General features: G+C 44.3%; 1 protein-coding gene across 1 annotated transcript in view; it reads left to right on the plus strand.

Annotated features, from left to right (window-relative positions):
* The window catches only part of LOC120945048 (NUAK family SNF1-like kinase 1), a 73,362-nt gene extending 54,055 nt beyond the window's left edge, over window positions 1–19,307 (plus strand). Inside the window, exons 5-7 of the mRNA XM_040358891.1 lie at window positions 6,349–6,468; window positions 7,737–7,869; window positions 18,136–19,307. Coding sequence (XP_040214825.1) covers window positions 6,349–6,468; window positions 7,737–7,869; window positions 18,136–19,100 — 1,218 coding nt within the window. The 3' untranslated portion in view covers window positions 19,101–19,307. The remainder of the gene's footprint in view (window positions 1–6,348; window positions 6,469–7,736; window positions 7,870–18,135) is intronic.
* The last annotated feature ends 6,395 nt before the right edge of the window (window positions 19,308–25,702 follow it).

Genomic DNA, 25,702 nt, shown 5'->3' on the forward strand with positions numbered 1-25,702 from the left:
AATATATACATGGCTGATCACGATGTAAACAGGAAAAGCCGGGGGGGGGGGGGGTTTGTGCTGATCGATTACAGCCCCCCCCCCCCCCCCCCCCCCCGAGGATGTCCACTGGATCACCAGGGATGCCACTAGACCACCAGGGATGCAAAAAACACAGGTAAGCCACCCTAGACCACCAGGGTTTGACAATGACACAATCATGGATGCCAATCAGTGCCCGCAATGGATGCCAATCAGTGCTCACAATGGCAGGCATTGTTTGGCACTGATTGGCATCCATTAGTACAACACATACGATAATGCCCATATATGCCCATCCGTGCCACCTATCAGTGCCCATCCATGCCGCCTATCAGTGCCCATCCATGCCGCCTATCAGTGCCCATCCGTGCCGCCTATCCATGCCCATCCGTGCCGCCTATCCGTGCGGCCCATCCATGCCGCCTATCCGTGCCCATCCGTGCCGCCTATCCATGCCCATCCGTGTCGCCTATCAGTGCCACATATTAGTGCCCATCAATGCCACCACATCAGTGCCACCTCATCGGTGCCCATCAGTGCCGCCTTATCAGTGCCCGTCAGTGCAGTACCATCAGTGCCCATCAGTGAAGAAGAAAACGTACTTATTTACAATGTTTTATAACAGAAACAAAAAAAAACATTTTTTTTCTAAATTTTCGGTAATTTTTTAATTTTTTTTTGCAGAAAATAAAAATCGCAGAGGTGATCAAATACCACCAAAAGAAATTTCTATTTGTGGGAAGAAAATTATAAAAATTTAGTTTGGGTACAGTGTAGCATGACCGCGCAATTGTCATTAAAAGTGCAACAGCGCTGAAAGCTAATAATTGGTCTGGGCGGGAAGGTGTATAAGTGCCCGGTATGGAAGGGGTTAAAAAGTTTTCGAAAGTCTCGCAGACACTATTAGAAAATCGGGCGAAAAGTAAAATTTTTTTTTGTGTCCTCGTCCCAATGTTGAAAACAAGAATTACCTAAAATGGTACGAAAATTCTCGACGGGCAGGGCGACTTCCCACGTACAGAGCGACGGTCTATGTCTAGCCCATGGTCCTCATTCGTTTCCAATCATGCGTGTTCTCGCTCATTCGATTATTATAGGATGAATAATGGACTGATTAAGTGAAAATTGAATGTTATGATAACTAATGAGAAGAATTTCAAACACGTCCCTTAAGAAATGTTCCTCTGAACGGTCCATACCGGCGACTTTAATCACTTCAGGGACTTTTTAACCACTTGAGCCCCGGGCCATTTTGCTGGTCAATGACCGGGCCACTTTTTGCGATTCGGCACGGCGTCGCTTCTACTGACAATTGCGCGGTCGTGCGGCATGGCTCCCAAACAAAATTGGCGTCTTTTTTTTCCCCACAAATAGAACCTTTTTTTGGTGGTGTTTGATCACCTCTGCAGGTTTTTAGTTTTTGCGCTATAAACCAAAATTGAAAAAAAAAATTTCCTCAGTTTAGGCCGATACGTATTTTTCTACCTATTTTTGGTAAAAAAAAATCGCCATAAGCGTTTATCGGTTGGTTTGCGCAAAATGTATAGCGTTTACAAAATAGGGGATAGTTTTATTGCATTTTTATTATTTATTTTTTTTACTACTAACGGTGGCGATCAGCTATTTTTTTCGTGACTGCGACATTATGGCGGACACTTCGGACGATTTTGACACATTTTTGGGACCATTGTCATTTTCACAGCAAAAATTGCATTATTTATTGTGAAAATGACAATGGCAGTTTGGGAGTTAACTACAGGGGGCGCTGATGAGGTTATGTGTGACCTGAAGTGTGTCTACAACTCTAGGGGGGTGTGGCTGTAGGTGTGACGTCATCGATTGTGTCCCCCTATAAAAGGGATCACGCCATCGATGACGCTGCCAAAGGCGAAGAAAGAAGTGAAGACCCACCGCTGGGCTTTATACAATCACGTACAGGTACGTGATTGTGCCCAGCGGTGCCATTCTGCCGACGTATATCGGCGTTAGGCGGTCCTTAAGTGGTTAAAGGGTTAGTAAAGGATTTTTTTTTTCCTTTACAATAACAAACATGTCATACTTACCTCCACTGTGTAGTTTGTTTTGCACAGAGTGGCCCCCGATCCTCGTCTTCTGGGGTCCCTCGCCAGCTGCCTCTGGTCCTCCCCGCAAGTACTGACCACAGTTATGTGAGACCTCGCATGGTGGTGAGTAATTGCGGGCGCGCTCCCGTGATACAGCGAGCGGCCATAGCCGCTCACTGTATCACTCGGCCCGCCCCTTGGCACGCCGCGTCGCTGGATGTGATTGACAGCAGTGCCAGCCAATGGCTGCGCTGCTCTCAATCCATCCGCTCTAGCCAATCAGCGGCCAGGCTGAGCGGCGAAGAGGATCTCGTGACCGAGCGCGGGACTTTTGAGGGGTCAGGTAAGTATAACGGAGGCTCGGGGGGGGCAGCAGCATCCAATGTTTTTTCACCTTAAAGCGGAGTTCCACCCAAAAATTGAACTTCCGCTTAACCCACTCCTCTCCCCCTTACATGCCACATTTGGCATGTAATTTTTTTGGGGGGGGGAGTGGGGGCTTCAGGAGAAGGGGACTTCCTGTCCCACTTCCTCCTTCCGCCGAGGGGCTGGAAAGGCGATTTGCTTAATCGCCTTTTCACAGCCCCTCCCTGTAGGCGAGCACCTGTCCAATCGGACGGCGCCGCGCCGCTCGCCCATGCGCAGTGCCGCTCGCGCATGCGCAGTGGGTGCCCGGCCGTGAAGCCGAAAGCTGTCATGGCCGGGTGCCCACAGTGACAATGAAGACGCCGGCCGGGGAGGGGGGGCGAGGAGCGGAGCCCCGGCCGGCACGTCGCTAGAACGCTGGAGCAGGTAAGCGTCTGTTTATTAAAAGCCAGCAGCTACACTTTTTGTAGCTGCTGACTTTTAATAAACTTTAAAAAAAGGTGGAAAACCCCTTTAAACTTACGACGGCGCAGATTCCGAGTTACGTCGGCGTATCTACTGATACGCCGGCGTAACTCTCTCTGAATCTGGCTAGTAGAGTAGAAATTAAAAGACACGTCTCTGCGATGAAAGCGATATTCTAATCTCCAGGATTTGGAACAATACTGGCATTTCATTCCGGAGAATCTAGTTTGTGACAACAATGGTTCCCAGCATGGCATCCTATAGACAGGACGGGCCCTTGCAAGAGACAGGAATGCAAATAGGCCTCGAGCCGCTGCGCACTCCGCCAACTCCTTAACGACTGGGCACTTTTTTTTTTGTTGCCAGTGATAAATGGTGGGAACAACTTAGCCAAGCCAGAGCCAAGAATGAACTTTTTTTTTTTTTTTTACATATCAAACAGCTAGAAGTACAAATGGGCATAAACAGCTTAAAGACACATTAACGTCTAAAAATAACAAGAAGCCGCCATTGACTGACTTCCTGCTGCTCGGAGAGCCTTTTAAGGAAGGTATCCCAGGTTCAACATTGTGCAGAGGAATGCCGGGAATGTCTGTGTTTTAGGATTGTACCAGGGAAAGAAGAAAAGCAGCCATTTAATTGGCTCCTTCTTCAGTAATTCATCCTATTCCTGACAAATAGCAGGATGTATTAGCATTCCTGGAATTTCTTTATTTTCTCTAGGAAACAATTCCAATTCTTTCTGCACTTTGTCTCCTGTTGTTGTTGTTGTGTCGGGGGAAGGAATGCGTAGAGAAGGGGATTACCTACAACTGATCCCCGTATTTAACATCATAACAAAGTGTTACTAAAACCATTTACCTTTAAAAAAAAAAAAGTGTTACTAAACCCCGGACTCTGCAGCCACTGGCCCAGATTCAGATAGAATTGTCTATCTATGGGCGGGCGTAACGTATCGCAGATACGGTACGCCGCCGTAACTTAGGGCGCAAGTTCCCTATGCAGAAAGAACTTGCGCCCTTAGTTACGGTGGCGTAACGTATGTGTGTCGGCGTAAGCCCGCCTAATTCAAATGGGGATGGTGTGGGCGTGTTTTATTAAAATTCACTGTGACCCCACGTATTTGACGTATTTTACGAACGGCGCATGCGCCGCTCGTGAAAAAATCCCAGTGCGCATGCTCGAAATTACGCCACAAGCCGTCATTGCTTTAGACGTGAACGTAACTTACGTACAGCCCTATTCTCAAACGACTTACGCAAACGACGTAAAATTTTCAAAACTCGACGCGGGAACGACGTCCATACTTAACATAGGATACGCCTCATATAGCAGGGGTAACTTTACGGCGAAAAAAGCCTAACGTAAACGACGTAAAAAAATGCGCCGCCCGGACGTACGTTTCTAAATCGGCGTATCTACCTAATTAGCATATTCATCGCGTAACTATACGGAAGCGCCACCTAGCGGCCAGCGTAATTATGCAGCCTAAGATACGACGGTGTAAGACACTTACGCCGGTTGGATCTTAAGGAAATCTATGCGTAACTGATTCTCTGAATCAGTCGCATAGTTACGACCACGCACACTCAGAGATACAACGGCGTATCCGGATATACGCCGTCGTATCTCCTTTCTGAATCCGGGCCACTATATCTAGCCTCCCACAGAACACAGAACATGGAAATGCAATTATTTTAGTAAATATAAATTGCTAAATACCTTTTCTCATCAGCAGTATATAGCAGTCTTGTGACTTCTATCGGTGTCTGGTTAAAGCTTGTAGAAGGAGTTTTCATTCTCCTCTGACTGTTCTATGAGGCTGCATGATCCCTGACCACAGTGGTATCCGATGCTTCGTTTTTTTTGGGGGCGGGGGGGGGTCTGCACAGAGTGGCCCCGATCCGTGTCTTCTGGGGTCCCTCTGCGGCTGTCTCTGCTCCTCCTCGCAAAACCTTTCCACCTTCATGCGAGCTGCCTCGCATGGTGGAAAGCTTTTGCGAGCGCGCATCCCGTGATACAGCGGCGGCCATAGCCACTGACTGTATCACTCGACCCCGCCCCCCAGCGCGCCGCATCATGGCTGCGTTGCTATCATTCCGCCCAGCCTAGCCAATCAACGGCCAGGCTGAGAACCGAACAGGATGACAAGCACGCACCCGGGACTTTCGAGGGGTGAGGTAAAACGGGGGCTCGGGGGGGGGGGGGGGGCGGTGCTGTCAACCCCTTTATGAAGGTGATCCGACTTTGGAGGCAACTTCCATTGAAATCTATGGGTACAAGTTGCCTAGAAGTGGGATTGAAGTAGTACAGGAACCTTTTCTGAAGTCGGAGCGACTTCAGTAGTGTGCATTAAGACGGCTCTCATTCACTTTAATGGAATTTCCCATGTCGCGTGACTTGGGGCGACACAAGTCGGATCCCAAGTCGCTGTAGTGTGAACCGGCATTAACATGTGAGGCCCCGTACACACGACCGAGGAACTCGATGTGTCAAACACATCGAGTTCCTCGTCGAGTTCAGTGTGGAAGCCGCCGAGGAACTCGGCGGGCCGACTTTTGCCATTGAACAACGAGGAAATAGAGAACATGTTCTCCATTTCCTCGCCGAGGTCCTCGTCGGCTTCCTCGGCCGAAAGTGTACACACGGCCGGGTTTCTCGGCGAGAATTCAGCTCTAAACCGAGTTTCTGGCTGAATTCTGCCGAGAAACTCGGTCGTGTGTACGGGGCCTGAAACTAATAAAAAAATGATAGCTTCTTCCAAGCATAACCACAATAGCAGCTTGACCAAAAATGTACAGAATAGTGACGCCAACTGGTCCACCAGTGTAGACAAAACCTGGTGCTTAAAGCTTAAATGCCACGCGGTTAAATATGGATCGTTAAAGCCCAACTCTGGACATGGGACTCCCCCCTTATAAGAACAGTAATGCGGACTTTCAAAAAAGTAATTATCCTTAAGAGATAATTTGATGCACATTTTGGTTGCTTTGATTTGCCTCTCAGTTGCTCATGGAATCATTTCTGAGCGTCATCAAGTTGTTTTCCGCAATAACTTTTATGGGGAAGAAAGAACAAACAAAAGCTTGTACACATGAGCCCGTAGGGTGAGATTTTTTTTTGAGTAGTGTTCCAATCTTCAAAAACGCATTTAAATTCCAACCACGTTTGGTAATAGGCCTGCTCAGCACTGGCGATGTCATCCCCATCCAAACCACCGTCTGCGGCAAATTTTGTTCTTTTTGATTGAATCAAACATCAAAACGGCACTTTGAAATCCACAAGTGGCCTTGAAATGGGGTTTCCAGCATAAACGTTTGGATCTAGGTGTTAATATATACTGTATATTAGGGATATACAGTATACTATATCTGTCTTGTACTTTATGTAAAGAAATAGCACAGTTTTATATTTGTGTTGTCTTTGTTTTCAGCTTGCAGATTTTGGACTTTCAAACCTCTATCATAAGAGCCAGGCCCTGGAAACATACTGCGGGAGCCCTCTCTATGCTTCGCCCGAAATTGTCAGGGGTCTTCCTTACCACGGCCCAGAGGTAAGAACTTGAAATTTAGTTCTCCTGCTTGCTACTTGCAACATTTTAACTTTTTTTTATAAATTTTTCATTTATTGAGATGTCTTCTCCTGATTACATAAAGGTCATATAAACCCTGAGTCACAGTTGGGGTTGATGCAGGCAGGTGCTCTCTATATTCTCCACTGCAGGTGGTGCTCAACTGCAACGTAATTGCAGAGGGAGAGGAAGTCAAGTGGAACCTGGTTCCTTCATAGTTTCTTGGGCCACAAGGGGGCAGCTATCCGATTGGATGCTGGCGCCCCATGTGATTCTGGCAGCTATCTTGGGACAGGCAGAGGCTATTTAAGACCCTGGTTCCCATGCTCATCCCATGCCTGACGAAGGGGTCCTGCACGGCTCTGAAACGTTGCACTTTCCTTTGTGACGTGATCTCTTTCATTAAAAACATTTGGACGGAAGTTGTCGATCCATGGTGTGTTGGCGAGTATGTACGCTGGTTCCCAGGCTTGGTGAATATTTCAGACTAGTGGCTGAGTAGGGACAGGTCACCCGTCTGCCAGGGACAGTACTTAGCATCAGGGAGAAGTTTCTGAGGAGTAGGGAAAGTGCAGGGACACGCCATCCTTCCTGGAAGCCCCCCCACTTGGGTATGGACCAGCCAGGCCACATTCCGCCCCTTGAGACAGACGCTGTTGGCACATCTGAAACCTACTTCTACTACTCATGGCTGTTATATCCTTTAAGGTGCTCCTGGTCGGGCTGCTTTCCCATCAGGTTTGTTGTATTTTGTCGAACTTTAATTACAATATATACTGTATATATCTCAGTTCTCTGCACCTGGAGTCTGAGTATTTTCTGCCGCAGTACCGCGCTGCACTTACCCACACTTGCCGTAGTCGTCAGGATTTGAACCTGCGTGGGGAGACTTCAATGGGCCACGCAGCACCTACCCACACACTCTGCAAGTGCAGTTGCTGCAGACTTCAGTAAATGAGGGGAAGCTCTGTTGACTTCTATCATCCAATCACGCGCAAGCAAAATGCGGCTTTTTTATTTTCCTTGCATGTGATTGGGTATTCTTTACAAAGTGAAACGTTGCCTCATTTACTAAGCTCTGGAGCAAAGTCTACAGTCTATTTACCTTTAGTAAGTCAACCCCTTAGTTTGCTAAAGCCCTGTGTGTTTTACATTTTTTTTTCTTTTTTTTCAATAAAATACTACCCTGAAGAACCCCTAACTCCAGCTGTAAGCATGTTTGTTACATTTAGTTGTTCTCATTTCTGCAGGTTGATTGCTGGGCTCTGGGAGTACTTCTCTATGCTCTGATCTATGGAACTATGCCATTCGACAACAGCAATTATAAAACATTAGCAGACCAGATCAGCAGTGGCCAGTACAGACAGCCTCCTCATCTATCAGGTAAGACATGAATATTCACTGCAGATGCTGATTGTAGGCTTATGTGAAAACCTTGAATTTAAAATGCACTCACCTCTTAATTTAGGATGGATGTTAGCATGGCTACATGGCACCGTGTACATCTAAAAACAATGATAGTTCTCTTATCTCTATTAAAAACATGAAATTATTTTAATGTGCCCATGCAGTGTCTGTATGTTGGTAGAGTTATGGAACAAGTTTGTCGAGGGTTATGGCAGCATGGGGTAATAGAAGGGATGAGAAAGGGCCATTTCCAGAAGGGATGGTTGAGGGTGCTAACAGCATGGGGAACCAGAAGTGGTGGATGAGGGTTGTGGCAGCATGGGGTACCAGCGCGGGTGGTTGAGGGTCCTGGCATTATAGGGTACCAGCAGGAATCAGTGAGGGTTAGGGCAGCATGGGGTACTAGAAGGTATGGGCAAGGGTCCATGCTGGATTTTCAAAAACAGTGGTCAAGGATGCTGACAGCATAGGTTAACAGAAGTGTTGGCTGAGGGTCTTAGCTGCATGGGGTACCAGAAAGGGGCAGTTGAGGGTCCTGGCAGTATGGGGCACCTGAAGGGATAGGTGAGGGTCCTGGCATTATGGAGTACCAGAGGTAATTGGTGAGGGTTAGGGCAGAATGGGGTACCAGAATGTATAGGCGAGGGTCCTTGCTGAATTTTCAAAAATAATGGTCGAGAATGCTGACAGCATGGGGTAACAGAAGTGTTGGCTGAGGGTTAGGGCAGTATGGGGTACCAGAAGGTATGCGTAAGGGTCCATGCTGGATTTTCAAAAACAGTGGTCAAGGATGCTGACAGCATAGGTTACCAGAAGTGTTGGCTGAGCGTCTTGGCAGCATGAGGTACCAGAAAGGGGCAGTTGAGGGTTCTGCCAGTATGGGGCACCAGAAGGGATAGGCAAGGGTCCTGGCATTATGGAATACCATAGGGAATTGGTGAGATTAGGGTAGTATGGGGTACCAGAAGGTATGGGCAAGGGTCCTTGCTGGATTTTTAAAAAGAATAGTCGAGAATGCTAACAACATAGGGTACCAAAAGTGTTGGCTAAGGCTCTTAGCAGCATGAGGTATTAGAAGGGGCAGTTGAGGGTGCGGGCAGTATGGGGCACCAGAAGGGAAAGGTGAGGGTCCTTGCTGGAGTTTTCCAAAAGAATGGTTAAGAGTGGTCACGATTTTTCTGGGTTTTTCGATGGGAGGGACAGGATGAGGAGGGGCTGAGAGGGGTGGAGAGGGCGGAGTAGTTGCCTCCTGTGCACCAAAGCACTTGTCCACCTGTGCGCCTTGCTGCTTGTGGAGACAAGGAGACATGGAGATATGGAGATCAACGGACCGTAGGTGCTAGTAGGTGCTAGTAGGTAGTAGGTAGCAGCGCGTGGAGCACGGAGCATTGGGCACGGAGCATTGGGCACTGCAAAGTCCAGGTATGAGGTATGAGGTCCATACATATCGTGGTGGAAGCTCCTCATCAGAGGCTAGTCGGTAATCCGTTGGTAACTCATAGCTCTCAGCGCGCATCAAATCCGTGATCCCTGGCTCTGCGGTTGGTATACTAAAACGGAGCTTTACTATTGCCTGCCATCACCTCCGTGCGCCCCGCACTCCCTCTGTGCCCCCCTCTGCCGCGCGCTCCGTTTGCCCCCCTTGCTGCTCTAATTCACCACCGTGAGTGATATGCTGTCACCGCGGTGACTGATATGCTGTAACGGAGCTTTCCGAACGGACATACATTACCTCCATGCGCCTGCCTTTCCGATCCTGCTCGTCCCATTTTGATCCACTGGCTGCTCTGGCCAATTTCGTCTGATTGAGGTTGTTGGTGATCTGGTCGGCGATTTCGTGGCCGGGCGGGGTTGGCGTCTGTTGTGGGGACGGGACCAGACGTTAGAGCAACGCTGTGGACATCTGGCGCCTGATTATAGAACACTAGCACTTGCGAGTCAGCATCAGCAGCAGCAGCAGCAATATAGTGCGGAGCCCTAGGAGGAATATAATCCATGGTTAGACCTCCCTAGTGATCAGCCACTCTCACCTCTCACCGGACCACCAGACTCCAACAATAATAAGAAAAAAAAAAAAAAAAAATGTGTGGAGTTTTGGACCATAGAGCACATAGAGGGGACAAGGAAGATCGCGGTTAACACAGCGCACTACAGGTTCCGTGAGTAAAGACATTTGTCATATAATACTGTTTACAGGTACTATGAAGGTCTTGAGTGGTGAGTAAAACAACATGGCACTGTATTGAACCACATTGGATATGATTGCCGGTAAAAAACTGAATCAATGGTAATACAAGGAGCAAGGAGCTTAAGTGAAGTAATATAAGTTGAAAAGGGGTAAAAGAACTGTGAACAGAAACAACTGAGACAATTGAACTGTTGAACTGCTAATTGTGATAAGCAATAATCAAGATTGTAATTAAATAATACAAGCCGTAGGGTGACCCCTAAATAACAGTACAGATGTGTTGATCGGGGAAAAACGTCCGAATCAAGTGTTGGATGGTGAGGAGAAGGAGAGGGAAGGAAGAGGGAAAGAAAAGGGAAAAAGGAAAAAAAAAATATATAAATAAAAGGGAGAACGCATATATTTCGGAGGAAGAAGGGGGGAAAGTAAAAAAAGGGAAAAAGAGAAACTTCAATCCAGTGTCTGGTCTCCTTTCAAACTTTCAAACTTTGCCTGAATCTTGCTTTAGGATAAGCCGGCTGTAAGGAAGCTGGAAAAAAAAAAAAAAAAGGCCTGATTTAATTCATTACCATTCCATTGCCCCCCTATAAAAAAAAAAAAAAAAAAAAAAAACGAAATCATAAAAGAGAGAACAGTTAAATAAAAACGAGACGCAGAAGGAGTATTGAAAATCTCGGATCTCCCATCCCAAACGTGTTTTTTTTTTTTTTTTTTTTTTTATATTGTTTTGTCTCAAACAGACTACAGTTTAACCTAGAACTGGTATTGGCAGCGCACCCGACAATTGAGACGCTGAGTAAAAGTACACAATATCAAGGGGGTACTCCTTGCCCAGAAACTAAAGCAATGTGGCAGAATTACACCCCTATGAACTGGTCCTGAGTAGACTCTAGTCGAGGTTGGATGAACACATTGAGAGAAAGAAAAAGTAAAAGGGGGGAAAAACGGCGGAAAAAACTATTGGTCAAATAGTAATTATAGAATGATGGGAAGACCATTGCGAGGGACTATAGTAAATCCACCAAAAATAACCGATAGCCCAGGCACAATTAAAAAATACATGACAAAAAATCTAGCTAAAGAGACTCCGGAAAAAATGGCATCTACAAGGAAAAAAAATACAGAGATTGCACAGAAAACAGCACTAAGAAGACAATCACTGATGACGGAAGGAGCAAAGGCGCCCCCTTTAGTAGATGATGATTATGAGGACGCGGAAGGGAGTCGATCGACAGAAGATGAGCTGCCAACAAAGAGAGAAATGGTAAAAATGTTCGCAAGGATGGAGACGGTAATGAATAAAATGGAATCTACCTTGAAAGGGGAAATGGTATTAATTCATGAAGACATGAACCATATTTTGAGGAGGGTGGAAGAAACAGAAGAAAGATTAGAGGCTCAAACAGCAGAAGTCAGGGAACTTAAGGAACAGATGACAGAGATACAGAAAGAACAAAGATACTTAAAATACAGACTGGAAGATCAGGAGAACAGAAATAGAAGAAAAAATCTGAAGATACGTGGTCTGCCGGATGAACAGGTGGAAGATTTGCAGCAAAAAACTGACAAAATATTTGGTCAAATGTTAGGTAAATCTGCAACGGAAAAAATAAAAATAGAAAGGATTCATAGGATAAGGAAACCGGCAGGAATAGGGGATGAAATGCCAAGAGATGTTATAGTGAGGTTTCACAACTTCCAAGATAAAGAGCAAATAAGAATGCACCTAAAAACCAATGGTCCGGCAAAATATGAGGAGTCCGTGCTACAAATCTTCCCTGACCTGGCAGCCGAAACACTGGCAAGAAAAAGAACATTGAAACCATTAGTAGAGCAGCTCAAGCGACAAGAGGTACAATACTTCTGGGGCTTCCCAGCCTGTCTAGTAGGAAGAAAGGAGGGGCGTTCTGCTACTTTAAGATTTCCCGAAGATACAACGGACTTTTTCAAAAAATTGAATATACCAGAAACGGAGATCCCGGGTTGGTGGGAAAAACCACAGAGCAGATCATTGGATGAAGAGCAGCAGCAATGGAAACGGATTACAAGAAAAAATAAATAGATTTGAGTTTAAGGCAGGGAGACGAGGGGGGGGGGGGTGGAGGGGGAGTGGGGGGGGGGGGGTGGGGGAGAATTGGGAGACTTGAGAAGTAGAGCAATACTCAGACACAGAAAGATATAAAAAGAAAAAGATAAGGATGGTGGCACAGGATCCTCCTTGTGGAGAGGGCAACTGCACGCAAACTGGTCCTCTTGAGCCCCAACCTTAAGGGGGAGAACCGTTGAGCCACATGGGAGAGGGCCACGGATCTTTAGACCTAGGGAAGGTCAATAGTCCCCAACATAGGGGGGGGGGGAGGGGAGATAGGGAGGGAAGGAAGGGAGGGAAGGGGGGATTAGAGGGGGAGGGGGGGGGGACGTAGGAGGGGAGGTAAAGGGGCCAGTAAATTTGCAACAACATATTTTAATCTCAGTACCCGATGCCAAAAATTAATATAATTTCTTATAACGTACGAGGGTTTAATGCGCCAATTAAAAGAGAGAATATAATGAGAGAATTGAAATTTTTGAAAGCGGATGTAGCTTTTATACAGGAGACGCATCTGACCGGTGAGGCCAAGAGTTGGGTCCGGCCGGATGAGTTCCCTGTATGGTTTTATGCTAACTCACCCATCAGTCGCGCCAAAGGTGTAGCTATAGGTTTTTCCAGAAACGTCAGGTTTGAACTAGAGAAGAGCAAGACAGACCCAGAAGGACGCTTCCTTTTTCTAAGAGGGAACTTGAATGGGGTTAGGATGTCCTTTGCGAATGTGTATGGACCTAATAAAAATCCATTAAAGTATATGATAGGAATAGTGGAGGAGTTTATGAACTTTAAGATAGGAGACGCTGTTATGGGAGGTGACTTTAATACATGCCTGGACCCTAAATTAGACAGTACGTCGCATGCACAGAGCGCCGGAATTAGGGAGAGGAAAACCTTAAAAAGGAAAATGTATCAAAATCAACTTGTTGATGTCTGGAGATCTCAACACACAAGACAAAAAGATTACACTTTCCGGTCCCCTGTGCATGGGACGTACACAAGAATAGATTATTTCATTATAGAACATAAATTATTGGAGGTTGCAGTGGAATCAAAGATTGGCATTATATCATTCTCCGACCACGCACCAATAACATTACAATTGAAGATTGGAGAGAGTGTATCTGGGATAAGGAATTGGAGTTTAAAGGAAGATCTATTAAGGGATAAAGATATTGAGAAGAGATTAAGGAGGGAAATTGAACAGTTTTTCATAGAAAATACTACGGAAGGAATGTCGGAAGCAATAGTTTGGGAAACTCATAAAGCATTTGTTAGGGGAATATTGATTAAAGAGGGAGCCCAGAAAAAAAAAAAAAAAAAAGAAAAAAAATTAAGATTAGTAAAGGAAATTTCAAAACTGGAACAACTACATAAGGAGCTGGGTCAGAGAGATATTTTCTTAAATATTAACATCAAAAGAGAAGAATTAAAGGCACTAATTGAACAGGAAACTCAAATCATTTTAAACTCGGTTAAGAAAGAAAAGTATGTTTGGGGCAATAAGACAGGAAAATATTTGGCAAATTTGGCCAAGAAAAAAAGAATAGTCAACTACATAGAAAAAATACAAACAAACATGGGAGAAATAAGATATAAAACATCGGACATAGTTAAAGATTTTCTTGAATTCTACGAGAAACTTTACTCAATTAATAGGAAAAGTACTAAGGAAGAGGATATAATAAAAGGAGAACAAATTAAAACTTATTTAAGTAAAGTGAATTTAAATAAGATCTCAGAGGACAAATATAATTTTCTTGAAGAACCAATAAGAGAGGAGGAAATAAGTAAAGTTATCCGGCAGCTTTCTAACGGGAAAAGTCCTGGCCCTGATGGTTTGACCAGCTTATACTATAAAAAATACTCAGATATACTAACTCCAATACTGTGCTCTTACTATAACGGGATAGGAGAAAAATGGGAGATGAGGAAAGAGGCGCTCGAAGCAATCATATCAGTTATACCTAAGGAGGGCAAGGATGAGACATTATGTTCAAGTTACAGACCGATCTCCCTCCTTAATACGGATTTAAAAATATTCTCAAAAATTCTCGCGACTAGGGTGGAAAAAGTTATGCAAGACTTGGTCCATACAGACCAAGTAGGGTTTATTACTGGTCGGGAAGGAAGGGACCATGGGATCAGAACCCTCTTGGTGATGGAACAGATTCGAAGAAGTGGAGCCCCAGGACTACTCCTATCTATAGATGCCGAAAAGGCTTTCGATAGGGTAGACTGGGGCTTCATGCAACAGACCCTCGACTCAATGGGCTTCGGCCCTAGATTGAGAGCTTGGGTCAGATCTTTGTATAATAAACCCACAGCGAGAGTTAAAATTAATGGGTCTCTTTCAGATGCACTGGAAATGAGAAATGGTACCCGACAGGGATGCCCCTTGTCTCCAATGCTATTTGCCTTGGCATTGGAACCCCTTCTAAGTGTCATTAGGCAAAATGGGGACATCAAAGGGTCGATAACAGGGGGAGAAGAGCACAAAATTGCGGCTTACGCAGACGATATATTATTTTATGTAATGTACCCCAGGACAACGTTACCTAAACTGATAAAAACAATTGAAGAATATGGCAAAATCTCTAATTTTAAGATCAATTACATTAAATCCGAAATATTGGGTATCAACATCTCCAAGAAGGATAGAAGCGTGCTACAAGAAGAATTTAAGTTTGTTTGGAAAAGTGAATTAAAATATTTAGGAATCAAACTAGCAGTCTCCATAGAAAATATATACAAAATAAACTTTATGACTTTGTTGAGCGAGTTAAAAACGGAACTAAATAGAATCGCATCAGGACAATTGTCATGGAGTGGCAGAATAAACATTTATAAAATGATTATTCTGCCGAAGATACTTTATAAAATGCAGATGCTTCCAATACCAATTCCTCAAGCCTACTTTAAAAAATTAAAATCAATGTTAGTTAAATTTATCTGGAGGGGGAAAAAACCACGTGTTAAATTGAGTACATTAACTAAAGATAAATCACAGGGAGGGTTAGGGGCACCGGACTTAAGTAAGTATCACTATGCAATAGTAATTTCACGTCTCATAGACTGGGTGAAAAACAACACAGAAAAAAGATGGGTACAGCTAGAAATTTCGATGAGTAAATCTAAATTAGGTAAATTAATTTGGGTCCCGGCACAATACAGGGGAAATAATGCAGAGTTCCACTATATCACGAGATACGCCCTAAAAATATGGGATCAAACACACAAAAAAAATAAATGGGATTATAACTCCCCCTTAATACCCCTAACAGATACAAGATATTTCCCACCCGGGGAATTAAATAGCTTCGGAAAATTGTTCTTACAAGAAAATATAAAATTAAAAGACCTGATGAAGTATAATAGGCTATTAACAATACAGGAATTAAAAAATAAAAAGGAAATAATATCAATTAACGAGTGGCGGTACACACAACTTAAACATTTTTTTAATAGTCTCCCCCAACCGATTAGAGAAGGGACAAATCTTCTTCCCCTGGAAAAATTATGCGAAGGAAAAATTGAGAAGGGAACAATTTCCAAGATATATCAGATTTTAAATGATACAAGAACACAGAACACCTTACCGTTTATTGATAAATGGGAAGAGGAATTGGGGTCTCGGCCGAACGAGCTAGAGATTAACCAAATACTGACTAGGGTCCATGAAACCACAATAAACAATGACACTAGAGAACTAAACTACAAGTGCTTGGTTAGATGGTATCTGACTCCTGATAAACTTTATAAGTTCTCTGGCTCAGTTTCACAGCAATGTTGGAGAGATTGTGGTGAAGTAGGTACCATGGCTCACGTTTGGTGGAAGTGTCCCAAAATAAAACCATATTGGAGGGAGATCAGAAAAAAAATAAAAGAGATCACAAATAATGTAGTACCGAAGGACCCCTGGGTTTGCATTCTGCATGGAGCACGAATTCCAACAAAACAGTACTTAAAGACTTTGATTCCGGAGCTTTTAAACGCGGCAAAACATCGAATAGCGCTGAACTGGCGAAAAAAAGAGAGCCCTTCACTAAGAGGGTGGTGCGGTAAAGTAGAAGAAACTTATAATTTAGAATTATTAAGGTTTAGGGACGAAGAGAAAGGGGAAGAGTTAATGGAAAGGTGGGAAAAATGGAAAAGGTTCAAAAATACAAGGAGTTATATGGACATCATGGGTATTCAATATCAATTTCTGATGAATTGAAGAGAGGTAGGACCTTGAGTAGCATATGGCCGGGAAAGGCTTACTTGGGGAGCGACTGATGGGGGGGAGACTGAGCGGGCAGGAGTATGCCCAAGCGGTCTCTCTTTAGTAGTTTGGCAAGTACTAAAGTAATAAGGCGCAATAGAAAGAAGGAAGAGAGGCGGGGGAATGCTCTATAATGGCATCCAAAAGGTACTGAAGTTAGAGAAAAGGGAAAAAAGATACTGGCAGGGGATGTGGGGGATGGGGGAGGAGGGGGGGGGATGAAAGGGTATTTTTATCCACTTAGACTCGGAGTGTTTCGCTGTTCCTTTCCTTAAAAGAGAGAAGAAGGAAAAAAAAAAAAAAGAGAAAAAGAAAGAGAAAAGAGAAAGAAAAAGAAAGAGAAAAAAAGGAAAAAAAAAAAAAAAAAAAGATGAAAAAAAAAAAAAAAGAAGAAATAAGTAAAATAATAGAGAACCACTAATGATGCAATACCATAGAGGAGATGATATAGGCAAGTGAAGTATGGGCCAAGGGCATGGTCCTCTCCTCGCCCAATAGATCCTATTATTTTTATCTTAGGTAGAGTCTGAAGTGGAAAAAAAAAAAAAAAAAAAAAAAAAAAAAAAAAAAAAAAAAAAAAAAAAAAAAAAGTGGTGACGGCATGTGATACCAGAAGTGGTGTGTAACGAAACGTCCCACACTCCGCTTGAGTGCTTTCGTCATATACCAATTCCTTCCAGTCTGAATATAGATATCAGATATTCCAACCACTCACAAGCACAAAACGAGATGATACTTGTTTAGTTGCTGAACGTGGACTCTTTATTAAAACAAAAATACAAGTCTTATATACAGGGTTCCCCCCTCCTGCTCATATTATTCTAACAATACACTTGTAACCAGAAACCTAATTAACATGAGCTAATTAACGAATTTCTTAAAGTAGCCGATGTGACACCGTGCCCGTCAGGATTTCACTTACAGGTCAGACTTGTTGTCACCGAGCTTCACACAGTAGATTATACATTATCATAAGTATAAACACAGGACACCTTCACACAATAGCAGGAGCTCCAGCAGGAGTCGGCCTGTCTCCTACATTGTACAAAGGCCAATGTGATCAGCTCTCAGAACTAACATGTTGAGTTCAGAATCAAACAAACCAAGAATAGTCTTTACATATATCCTGGGAGATATTGTGGATAAAAATGACTGTGCCATTTTAGGTAATCCAAGATATATTTTCTCAGTCACCCTGTGCCAGGATGGCACAGGGTGACTTAGATATAAGAGGTGCATGGGGAGCTGAAACAAGGGTTTCCCAACCTTTCCAATGGATTCTTGGTTCCACAAGCCCTCCTGTCCATGGTGGTTGCAGGTTTTGGCAGCATGGGGTAATGAAGTGGTGGGCAAGAGTCTTGGTAGCAACGAGTACTAGAAGGGGTGGACAAGGGTCCCGGAAGGAAGAGGTTAGGGTCCTAGCAGCATGGGTTACCAAAGCATATTGGCAGATCTCGTATTAATGGCTTGCTCCATGAGATATCTTCACAGCTATACTACCTGTGGAGCTTGGAGGAGGAATGGGAGGAAGATACCCTTTATTTCTTCTTGGTGGTGGGATAATGCCTGCTTATCCAACTGCTACCTCACATATGTAGCTCTCCTCATTTTAAAGAAAGCCCATGGTTGAATTGTTTTCTTTTTTTGGCATGAAGAATTTTGAAATAAAACAATATTTTTATATATATATTCATTTTTTTACAGGAGCCTGTGGACTGATTGACTGGATGCTGACAGTTAATCCAGCCAGGAGAGCGACTATTGAAGATATTGCCAATCACTGGTGGGTTAATTGGGGGTACGACACCATGGTATGTGACTGCCATCTAGTACCTGAATGTCAATCTCCACTGCTAGCGCGATACATCGAATGTCAGAACACACCTGGTTTCAAAAGCACAAAAACAGAACAAAGCAGAGTCCATCCCAGAGAAGATGAAGAATATGAAGGCTGTCTCAGAAAGTCCAAAAAGGAAAATGACATCAATCAGTCCCAACAAGAACTCGAAGTTATCGCTTCTAGAAAGAAACCAAAAGGGATCTTGAAGAAAAGGAGCAGCTTTGACAGCTCGTTATTAAACTCCTCCAATTTCTCTGAAAACTTGTCTCCGAATTGCATGGAGCTCAGCCAAGAAGAAAAAACCACGTCTGCCTACGAGTCTCACCTATCAACGAATGTCGAATGCACTTTCAACAAGCCGAAAAAGGGAATACTAAAAAAAACATATGAGAGGGAATCGGGATATTCATCGTCCCCGGAGAGGATAACGATCTCAGAATGTCAGAAGGTCTACCATAAAGCAGTAGACGAAAAAGCAAGGTCAGAGAGATACTCAAGGAGGAAAAAAGGCATTCTCAAAAAGAACGGACGGTTTTCAACCAGCTTGGATCTACCAGCGGACTGTTCGTCCCTCCGACTCTCAGACTCCATGGAAGACTTAATCTTCCCCAATGTAGAGGCTCCAAAGAGCCCTAGCCGGCCATCGAGTGTGATTAGCGATGACAGCTTTCTCTCCAGCGATTCTTTCGACCAGCTTGACATGAATTCTGAAACAAAGTCCCATCTTTTCTCCTACAGCCCGCACACCAGTTTATACAGTTCTGAGGACGATGACGCCTTATCGGGGAAGCTTAGGGAGAAACTTTCCGATCAAAACCATAAACTATAACGTTTCGGAGAGTACCTTATTGTGGACTGAAACTATGACAAAGAAAGTAGCATTAAATAGACTAATTCAACCACTCCTGTGAAAAGTAAAGGCTGCATTATATTTGTAATTTTCTGTGATTTTATGTGTCGGTGGTGTTTTACAATCTATGGTTTGTAAGAAGTATCATTCTTTGGCGATGGGCCAATAAAGCTGCTTTCAGATAAAGTCTGAATTGGGTTTTTTACCCTCTAACCTAAACTTGTTGGAAGTCCATCAAATTAAATGTAAAGTATTGAAAAGTCTACCTAATAGTAGCTAGTCACATGCAGCTGGACTTGTTTTGTAACGTTGAAGACCTTCCATTTCACGTCCTTTAACTGGTTAAGACCCGGAGCACGGCAGGGGTAAAGGGTGTGAACCCTAGGGGTCTCTCAATGTCCATCATGGATAACCACAAAATAGTAGATGCTAGACATGTGCAATTCGTTTCGTTTCCGAATTCGTTTTTTTTAACAAATTTCGACAAATTCGGAAATATCCGAATTAACGAAAACCCGTTTAACATATTTTTCAGAATATTCGTAAATCCGAATATTCGAACATTCATAAATTCATACATTCGTTAATTTGTAAATTCGGAAATCTGAAATAATAATTAACTTATAATAACTTAACTATCACTAACTATGAAATTACTTTTCATTATTATTATTATTATTAATTTGTTCCGTTCCATTTGTTTAGATGCGGCATTTGTTATTTCAGGTAATTCGTAACTTCGAATAAATTCGTATTCGTTACATTCACTAACAGCCAAATTTGAAAGGAAATTACCATACCTATAATTTAATAGTTATTATTTCAGATTTTCATATTTTGGGTTTTCAGATTTTCGAATTTCCAAATTTTCTAATTTACGAATGTACGAATTTACGAATTGCGATCATAACGAATGACCCGAAAAACGAAAAAAAAAACAAAACAAAACGAATTGAATTAAAAAAAGGGCTGTTTTGGCAGCAAAAAGGGGACCTAATCAATATTAGGTGGGTCATCATGAGGTTATGGCTGATCGGTCTATACAGTATGGGGCATAGGAATTTAACCCCTTGCTGACCGCTGCACGACTATATATACGTCGGCAGAATGGCATGGCTGGGCAGATCGATGTATATTTACGTCGCCTTTAAGGCCCGGGGTTGCGGGCGCGTGAGCTCCGTGAGTCTGACCGCGGGACCCACGGACTCAATGTCCGCCGGGAGTCCCGCGATCGTCACACGGAGAGGAAGAAGGGGGAAATGCTAATGTAAAAAGCATTTCACCATTCTGCCTAGTGACAAGGACACTGATCACAGCTCCCTGTGATCGGGAGCGGTGATCAATGTCGTGTCACACGTAGCCCTGCCCCCCTACAGTTAGAACACATCCCTAGGACACACATAACCCCTTCAGCGCCCCCTTCTGGTTAACCCCTTCACTGCCAGTCACATTTACACAGTAATCAATGCATTTTTATAGCACTGATCGCTGCGTAAATGTGAATGGTCCCAAAATAGCACGAAAAGTGTCCGATGCGTCCGCCATAATGTCGCAGTCACGATAAAAAATGCTAATGAGCCAGCCTAAGCGCGCCTAATTCAAATGTGGAACAGGGGGGCGTGTTTTATGTTAATAACTAGTGACCCGACGTGATTGATGTTTTTAATGCGCCGTTCGTGGACATATCCCAGTGTGCATTGCTCCAAAGTACGCCGCAAGGACGTATTGGTTTCGACGTGAACGTAAATTACGTCCAGCCCCATTCATGGACGACTTACGCAAACGACGTAAAATTTTCAAATTTCGATGCGGGAACGACGGCCATACTTAACATTGGCTAGGCCAGCTATTTGTTCGACTAACTTTACGCCGGAAAAGGCCTTACGTAAACGACGTAAAAAAATGCACCGGGCGCACTTACGTTTCTGAATCGGCGTATCTAGTCATTTGCATATTCTACGACGAACTCAACGGAAGCGCCACCTAGCGGCCAACGTAAATATGCACCCTAAGGTACGACTGCGTAGGAGACTTACGCCGCTCGTATCTTAGCCTAATTTAAGCATATCTGGTTTCCAGAATACGCTTAAATTTACGACGGCGTCGATTCAGAGTTACTGATACATCGGCGTAACTGTCTCTGAATCTAGCTATATAACTTTTGAGCAAACCAATCAATAAATGCTTATTGCAACTTTTTTACCAAAAATTTGTAGAAGAATACATATCGGCCTAAACTGAGGAAAAAATATGTTTTTTATATATTTTCTGGGGATATTTTCTATAGCAAAAAGTAAAAAATATTGCTTTTTTTTTTTTCAAAATGTACGCTTTATTTTTGTTTATAGCGCAAAAAGTAAAAACCGCAGAGGTGATCAAACACCACCAAAAGAAAGCTCTACTTGTGGGGAAAAAAGGACGTAAATTTTGTTTGGGAGCCACGTCGCACGACTGCGCAATTGTCAGTTAAAGCGACGCAGTGCCGAATCGCAAAAAGTGCTCTGGCCTTTGGCCAGCCAAATGGTCCGAAGCTGAAGTTTAAAATAGAGGGACGGGGTTGCTTTAGATATAATGCAGGGCAAACATGTCACATGCTACACTTCACCACACAACCACTAATAGAGGTTCGTAGGTGAAATAGCATATTTCTTTCTAAGTCAAAGGAAATTGTTTAACAAAATATGGAAATGCCAGTGCATTCCATCCAGGGAGAGAATATAAATAATGGGATTAGGATTCACTTTGTTCTGCTTTCAGACGAAAAGTATTAAACAATGACATTTTTCTGAGGAAGTGAAAAGAAAACAAGTCTACCCTAGCTTGGACTTTATCTCGGTTACAGAAATGGAATGCCACCCATGTTGATATTTTGACATGATCTCACTTTCAGAAAGGGAAGAAAAAAAATATATAGTCCCGGATTCACAAAGCACCTACGCCGACGTATCTCGAGATACGCCGTGTAAGTGTAACTATGCGCCGTCGTATCTGTGCGCCGTGCCCACAATCTGAGATAGGCCTAAAAATAGGCTTCCTACGACCAACGTAACTTGCCTACGCCGTCGTATCGTGGGCGCATATTTACGCTGGGGGCATTTTCCGCTCCCATTGATTTTCTATGCACATATGGAAATGAGGGAGATACGCCGATTCACGAACGTAGTTGCGCCCGGCGCATAATATACGCGGTTTGTGTAAGTCGTACGTCCGGCGTAAAGTTATTCCCCATATAGGAGGCGCAACTCATGCAAAGGTATGGACCAGGGAACACAAGCCGTCGTGTCTTTTGTCGTTTACGTTGTACGTGAATATGACTAGGCGTAGGTTACGTTCACGTCATAGGCAGTAATTCGACGTAACTTAGGCAGTTGTTTCGACGTGATTCTGAGCATGCGCGCTGGGATGCGAACACGGGACGGCGCTTGCGCCGTTCATTTTAAGTACTTCTATGGCGCTTGGCCCATCATTTGCATGGGGTCACGCCTCATTAGCATGGCTCACGCCTCATTAGCATGGCTCACGCCCACTTCCACCTACGCTGGCTTACGCCGAGGAAACCCAGCGTAGATTTAGGAGCGAGTGGGAGGAAGTGCTTTGTGAATCCAGTGCTTGCCTCTCTGCGCTGCGTCGGCGTAGCGCATATTAGATACGCTACGCCGGCATAAATATGCGCCGATGTATGTGAATCTGGGCCTATATATATATTATTTTAAAGAAATTTCTCCCTCTAGATTTGTGAAAAACTCCAGCGGCTTGGAGGCCAAAGATAACTGATGTCTTCTCACCTTGACCCTTGACAGCTCTTCTTCTTGCAACAATAGGCACTCTAGGGCTGCTGGAGAACTTGAAATTATTCAGGCCAGGTGTACATACCGGCATCACAGGGGTTGTCATCGTGACCCAAACCCCATCTCTAAGGGGCCCCCCTGTATGCCTGGATAGGGGGTGGCAGCATGTAGAGAAACCGATCCCTCTATGCAGCCCCTGAACCCTCCTCTCCCTTCCGACATTCAGCGGCTGCCGGTGGGAACTGGAGGGCATTGGCTCCTGCACATGCTGCTCCCGCCGCCTCCCTATGCCTGTCCTTTTGCTCTGGGGCTCCTGTGTCCTTCCCTGCCCCCCTCCCCCTGCAGTGCTCCTGGATTCCCCCTTCCCACCTCCTGCCTGCTGCTGCAAGGGATCTGTCAGGGTGGAGAGCGGGGAGGGAGCTGGTAAATGTGTAATTTACCGGCTCCTTCCTTGTTTTAATAGATAAAGTCAGTGATCGGTACTGGTGTTTTGTTCTTTTTTTATTCATTTATACCTGGGGCATAGTAAACTGTGTTTACTATGCCTCAGTTTATGAATGAACGGGAAGCTCTGTACAGAGCGATTCCTGTTCATTCATTCAGTGCAGCTGAGGCTGCAGAGATAGGGATGAATCTGTCCTCAGTCCTCTTTCTCTTTCTCAAAAGTGATACACCAGGGGTCTGTTTAGACCCCTGATATTTCACCAAAGCCCCCCAACGAAGGTCCTCAAAAATATGTAAAAAAATTCATACAATTGTAAAAAAAATAGTTTTTATTAAATTATAAAAAAATAAAAAAAACTGACACCAGTGGCGAAACTACCAGGGTCACACTTGCGACATGTTTCTGGCGTTCCACCACCGTGGGGGGGACCATAATAAACTTTTCAAACAAAGGGCCACTTTATTGTCCTTCAAACTTTAGGAGGGCCGGATTGTGGTCAGCGGGGGGCAGAAAATGTCCTGGACCCAGCTCCAGTGAGAATAAATGTGGACTCAGGGTTGGTGGTCAGTAGGAGGAGGAGTAGGGCCCCTATTAGTAGGAGGAGGAGTAGGGCCCCTATCAGTAGGAGGAGGAGTAGGGCCCCTATTGGTAGGAGGAGGAGTAGGGCCCCTATCAGTAGGAGGAGGAGTAGGGCCCCTATCAGTAGGAGAAGGGGCAGGGCCCCTATCAGTAGGAGGAGGAGTAGGGCCCCTATCAGTAGGAGAAGGGGCAGGGCCCCTATCAGTAGGAGGAGGAGTAAGGCCCCCATCAGTAGGAGAAATAGTATCCCATCATTGATATTAGTAGAATAAACAGTGCCCCCTTGTTGGTATCAGTGGGAGGAATAGTGCCTAATATAAGTTGGAAGAATAGTGCCCCAAGGGTCGCATAAAGGCTAGCAAAGGGCCACATCTGGCCCTCGGGCCGCAGTTTGGAGACCCCTGGTCTATCACATAAAATTCCAATAAAATACATTTACGTTTTTTTGGTTGTAACGAGACAAAATGTAGAGAATTTTAAAGCCTCGTACACTCGATCAGTCCAATCTGATGAAAACGGACTGAAGGACCGTTTCATCAGTCCAAACCGACCGTGTGTAGGCCCCATCGCACAGTTGTCCTTCGGTCCCAAAACAGAGAACTTGCTTTAAAATTGGACCGATGGACGCCTGACCGACAGGTCAGAACCAATGGTTAGTACGCAAAAGCATCGGTTCCAAACCCGCGCATGCTAAGAATCAAGTCGACGCATGCTTGGAAGCATTGAACTTAATTTTTCTCTGCACGTCGTTGTGTTTTACGTCACCGCGTTGGACTCGATCGGTTTTTGAACTGATGGTGTGTAGGCACATCAGACCATCAGTCAGCTTCATCGTGTGTACAGGGCCTAAGGGGTACGAATACTTTTTCAAGGCACTGTAATATTGGGAAAAAAATCACACTGGGGTGCAATTAGAAGTAACGCCATTACAAACGTGTCCCGCGTTTTGCCACGATTCCGGAACGCCCAGGTGTGCATGGAGCCTTATGCCCTGTACACACGATCGGTCCATCCGATGAAAACGGTCTGATGGATTTTTCCATCAGTTATCCGATGAAGCTGACTGATGATCAGTCATGCCTACACACCATCAGTTAAAAAAAACGATCGTGTCAGAATGCGGTGACGTGAAACACAACGACGCGCTGAAAAAAATGAAGTTCAATGCTTTCGAGCATTCGCGTCGACTTGATTCTGAGCATGCGTGGATTTTTAACCGATGGACGTGCTTTACTGAGGATCGTTTTTTCCTATAGGTTTTTTATCCATCAGATAATTTTAAAACAAGTTCTTAATTTTTTAACCGATGGATAAATAACCGATGGGGCCCACACACGATCGGTTTAGTCTGATGAAAACGGTCCATCAGACCGTTCTCATCGGTTTGACCGATCGTGTGTACGCGGCATTAGTGATATCTTTGGCTTTTATGGAATTGAAAAGCAGTTTTTATGTTCCTGAAAATTGTCTCATTTCACAAAATGATGGATGCCGCCTTTCAGGTCGGGGAATGTGCGCGCCTCACATACCTCTCCTGCAGGCAGAGCCGCATTTCTACGTATCAGGCGGTTAAAGAAGTCCAGAGCGCTGTATGCTTTATGGCTTTGCTGTAGGAATGTGTATACATATTTTCTATAAGGAAAGTTTTAAATATAGATCTCATGGAGAAACGTGCAATGTAACACTGACTTTGTATTCTCCATGCACTGGGTACTGCAGGGAAAACACCTTCGACTTTATTGCGATGCGTTACCTCGCACCTACGCATT

This window comes from Rana temporaria, chromosome 7, assembly GCF_905171775.1.
Source record: "Rana temporaria chromosome 7, aRanTem1.1, whole genome shotgun sequence".
Lineage (NCBI taxonomy): Eukaryota > Metazoa > Chordata > Amphibia > Anura > Ranidae > Rana > Rana temporaria.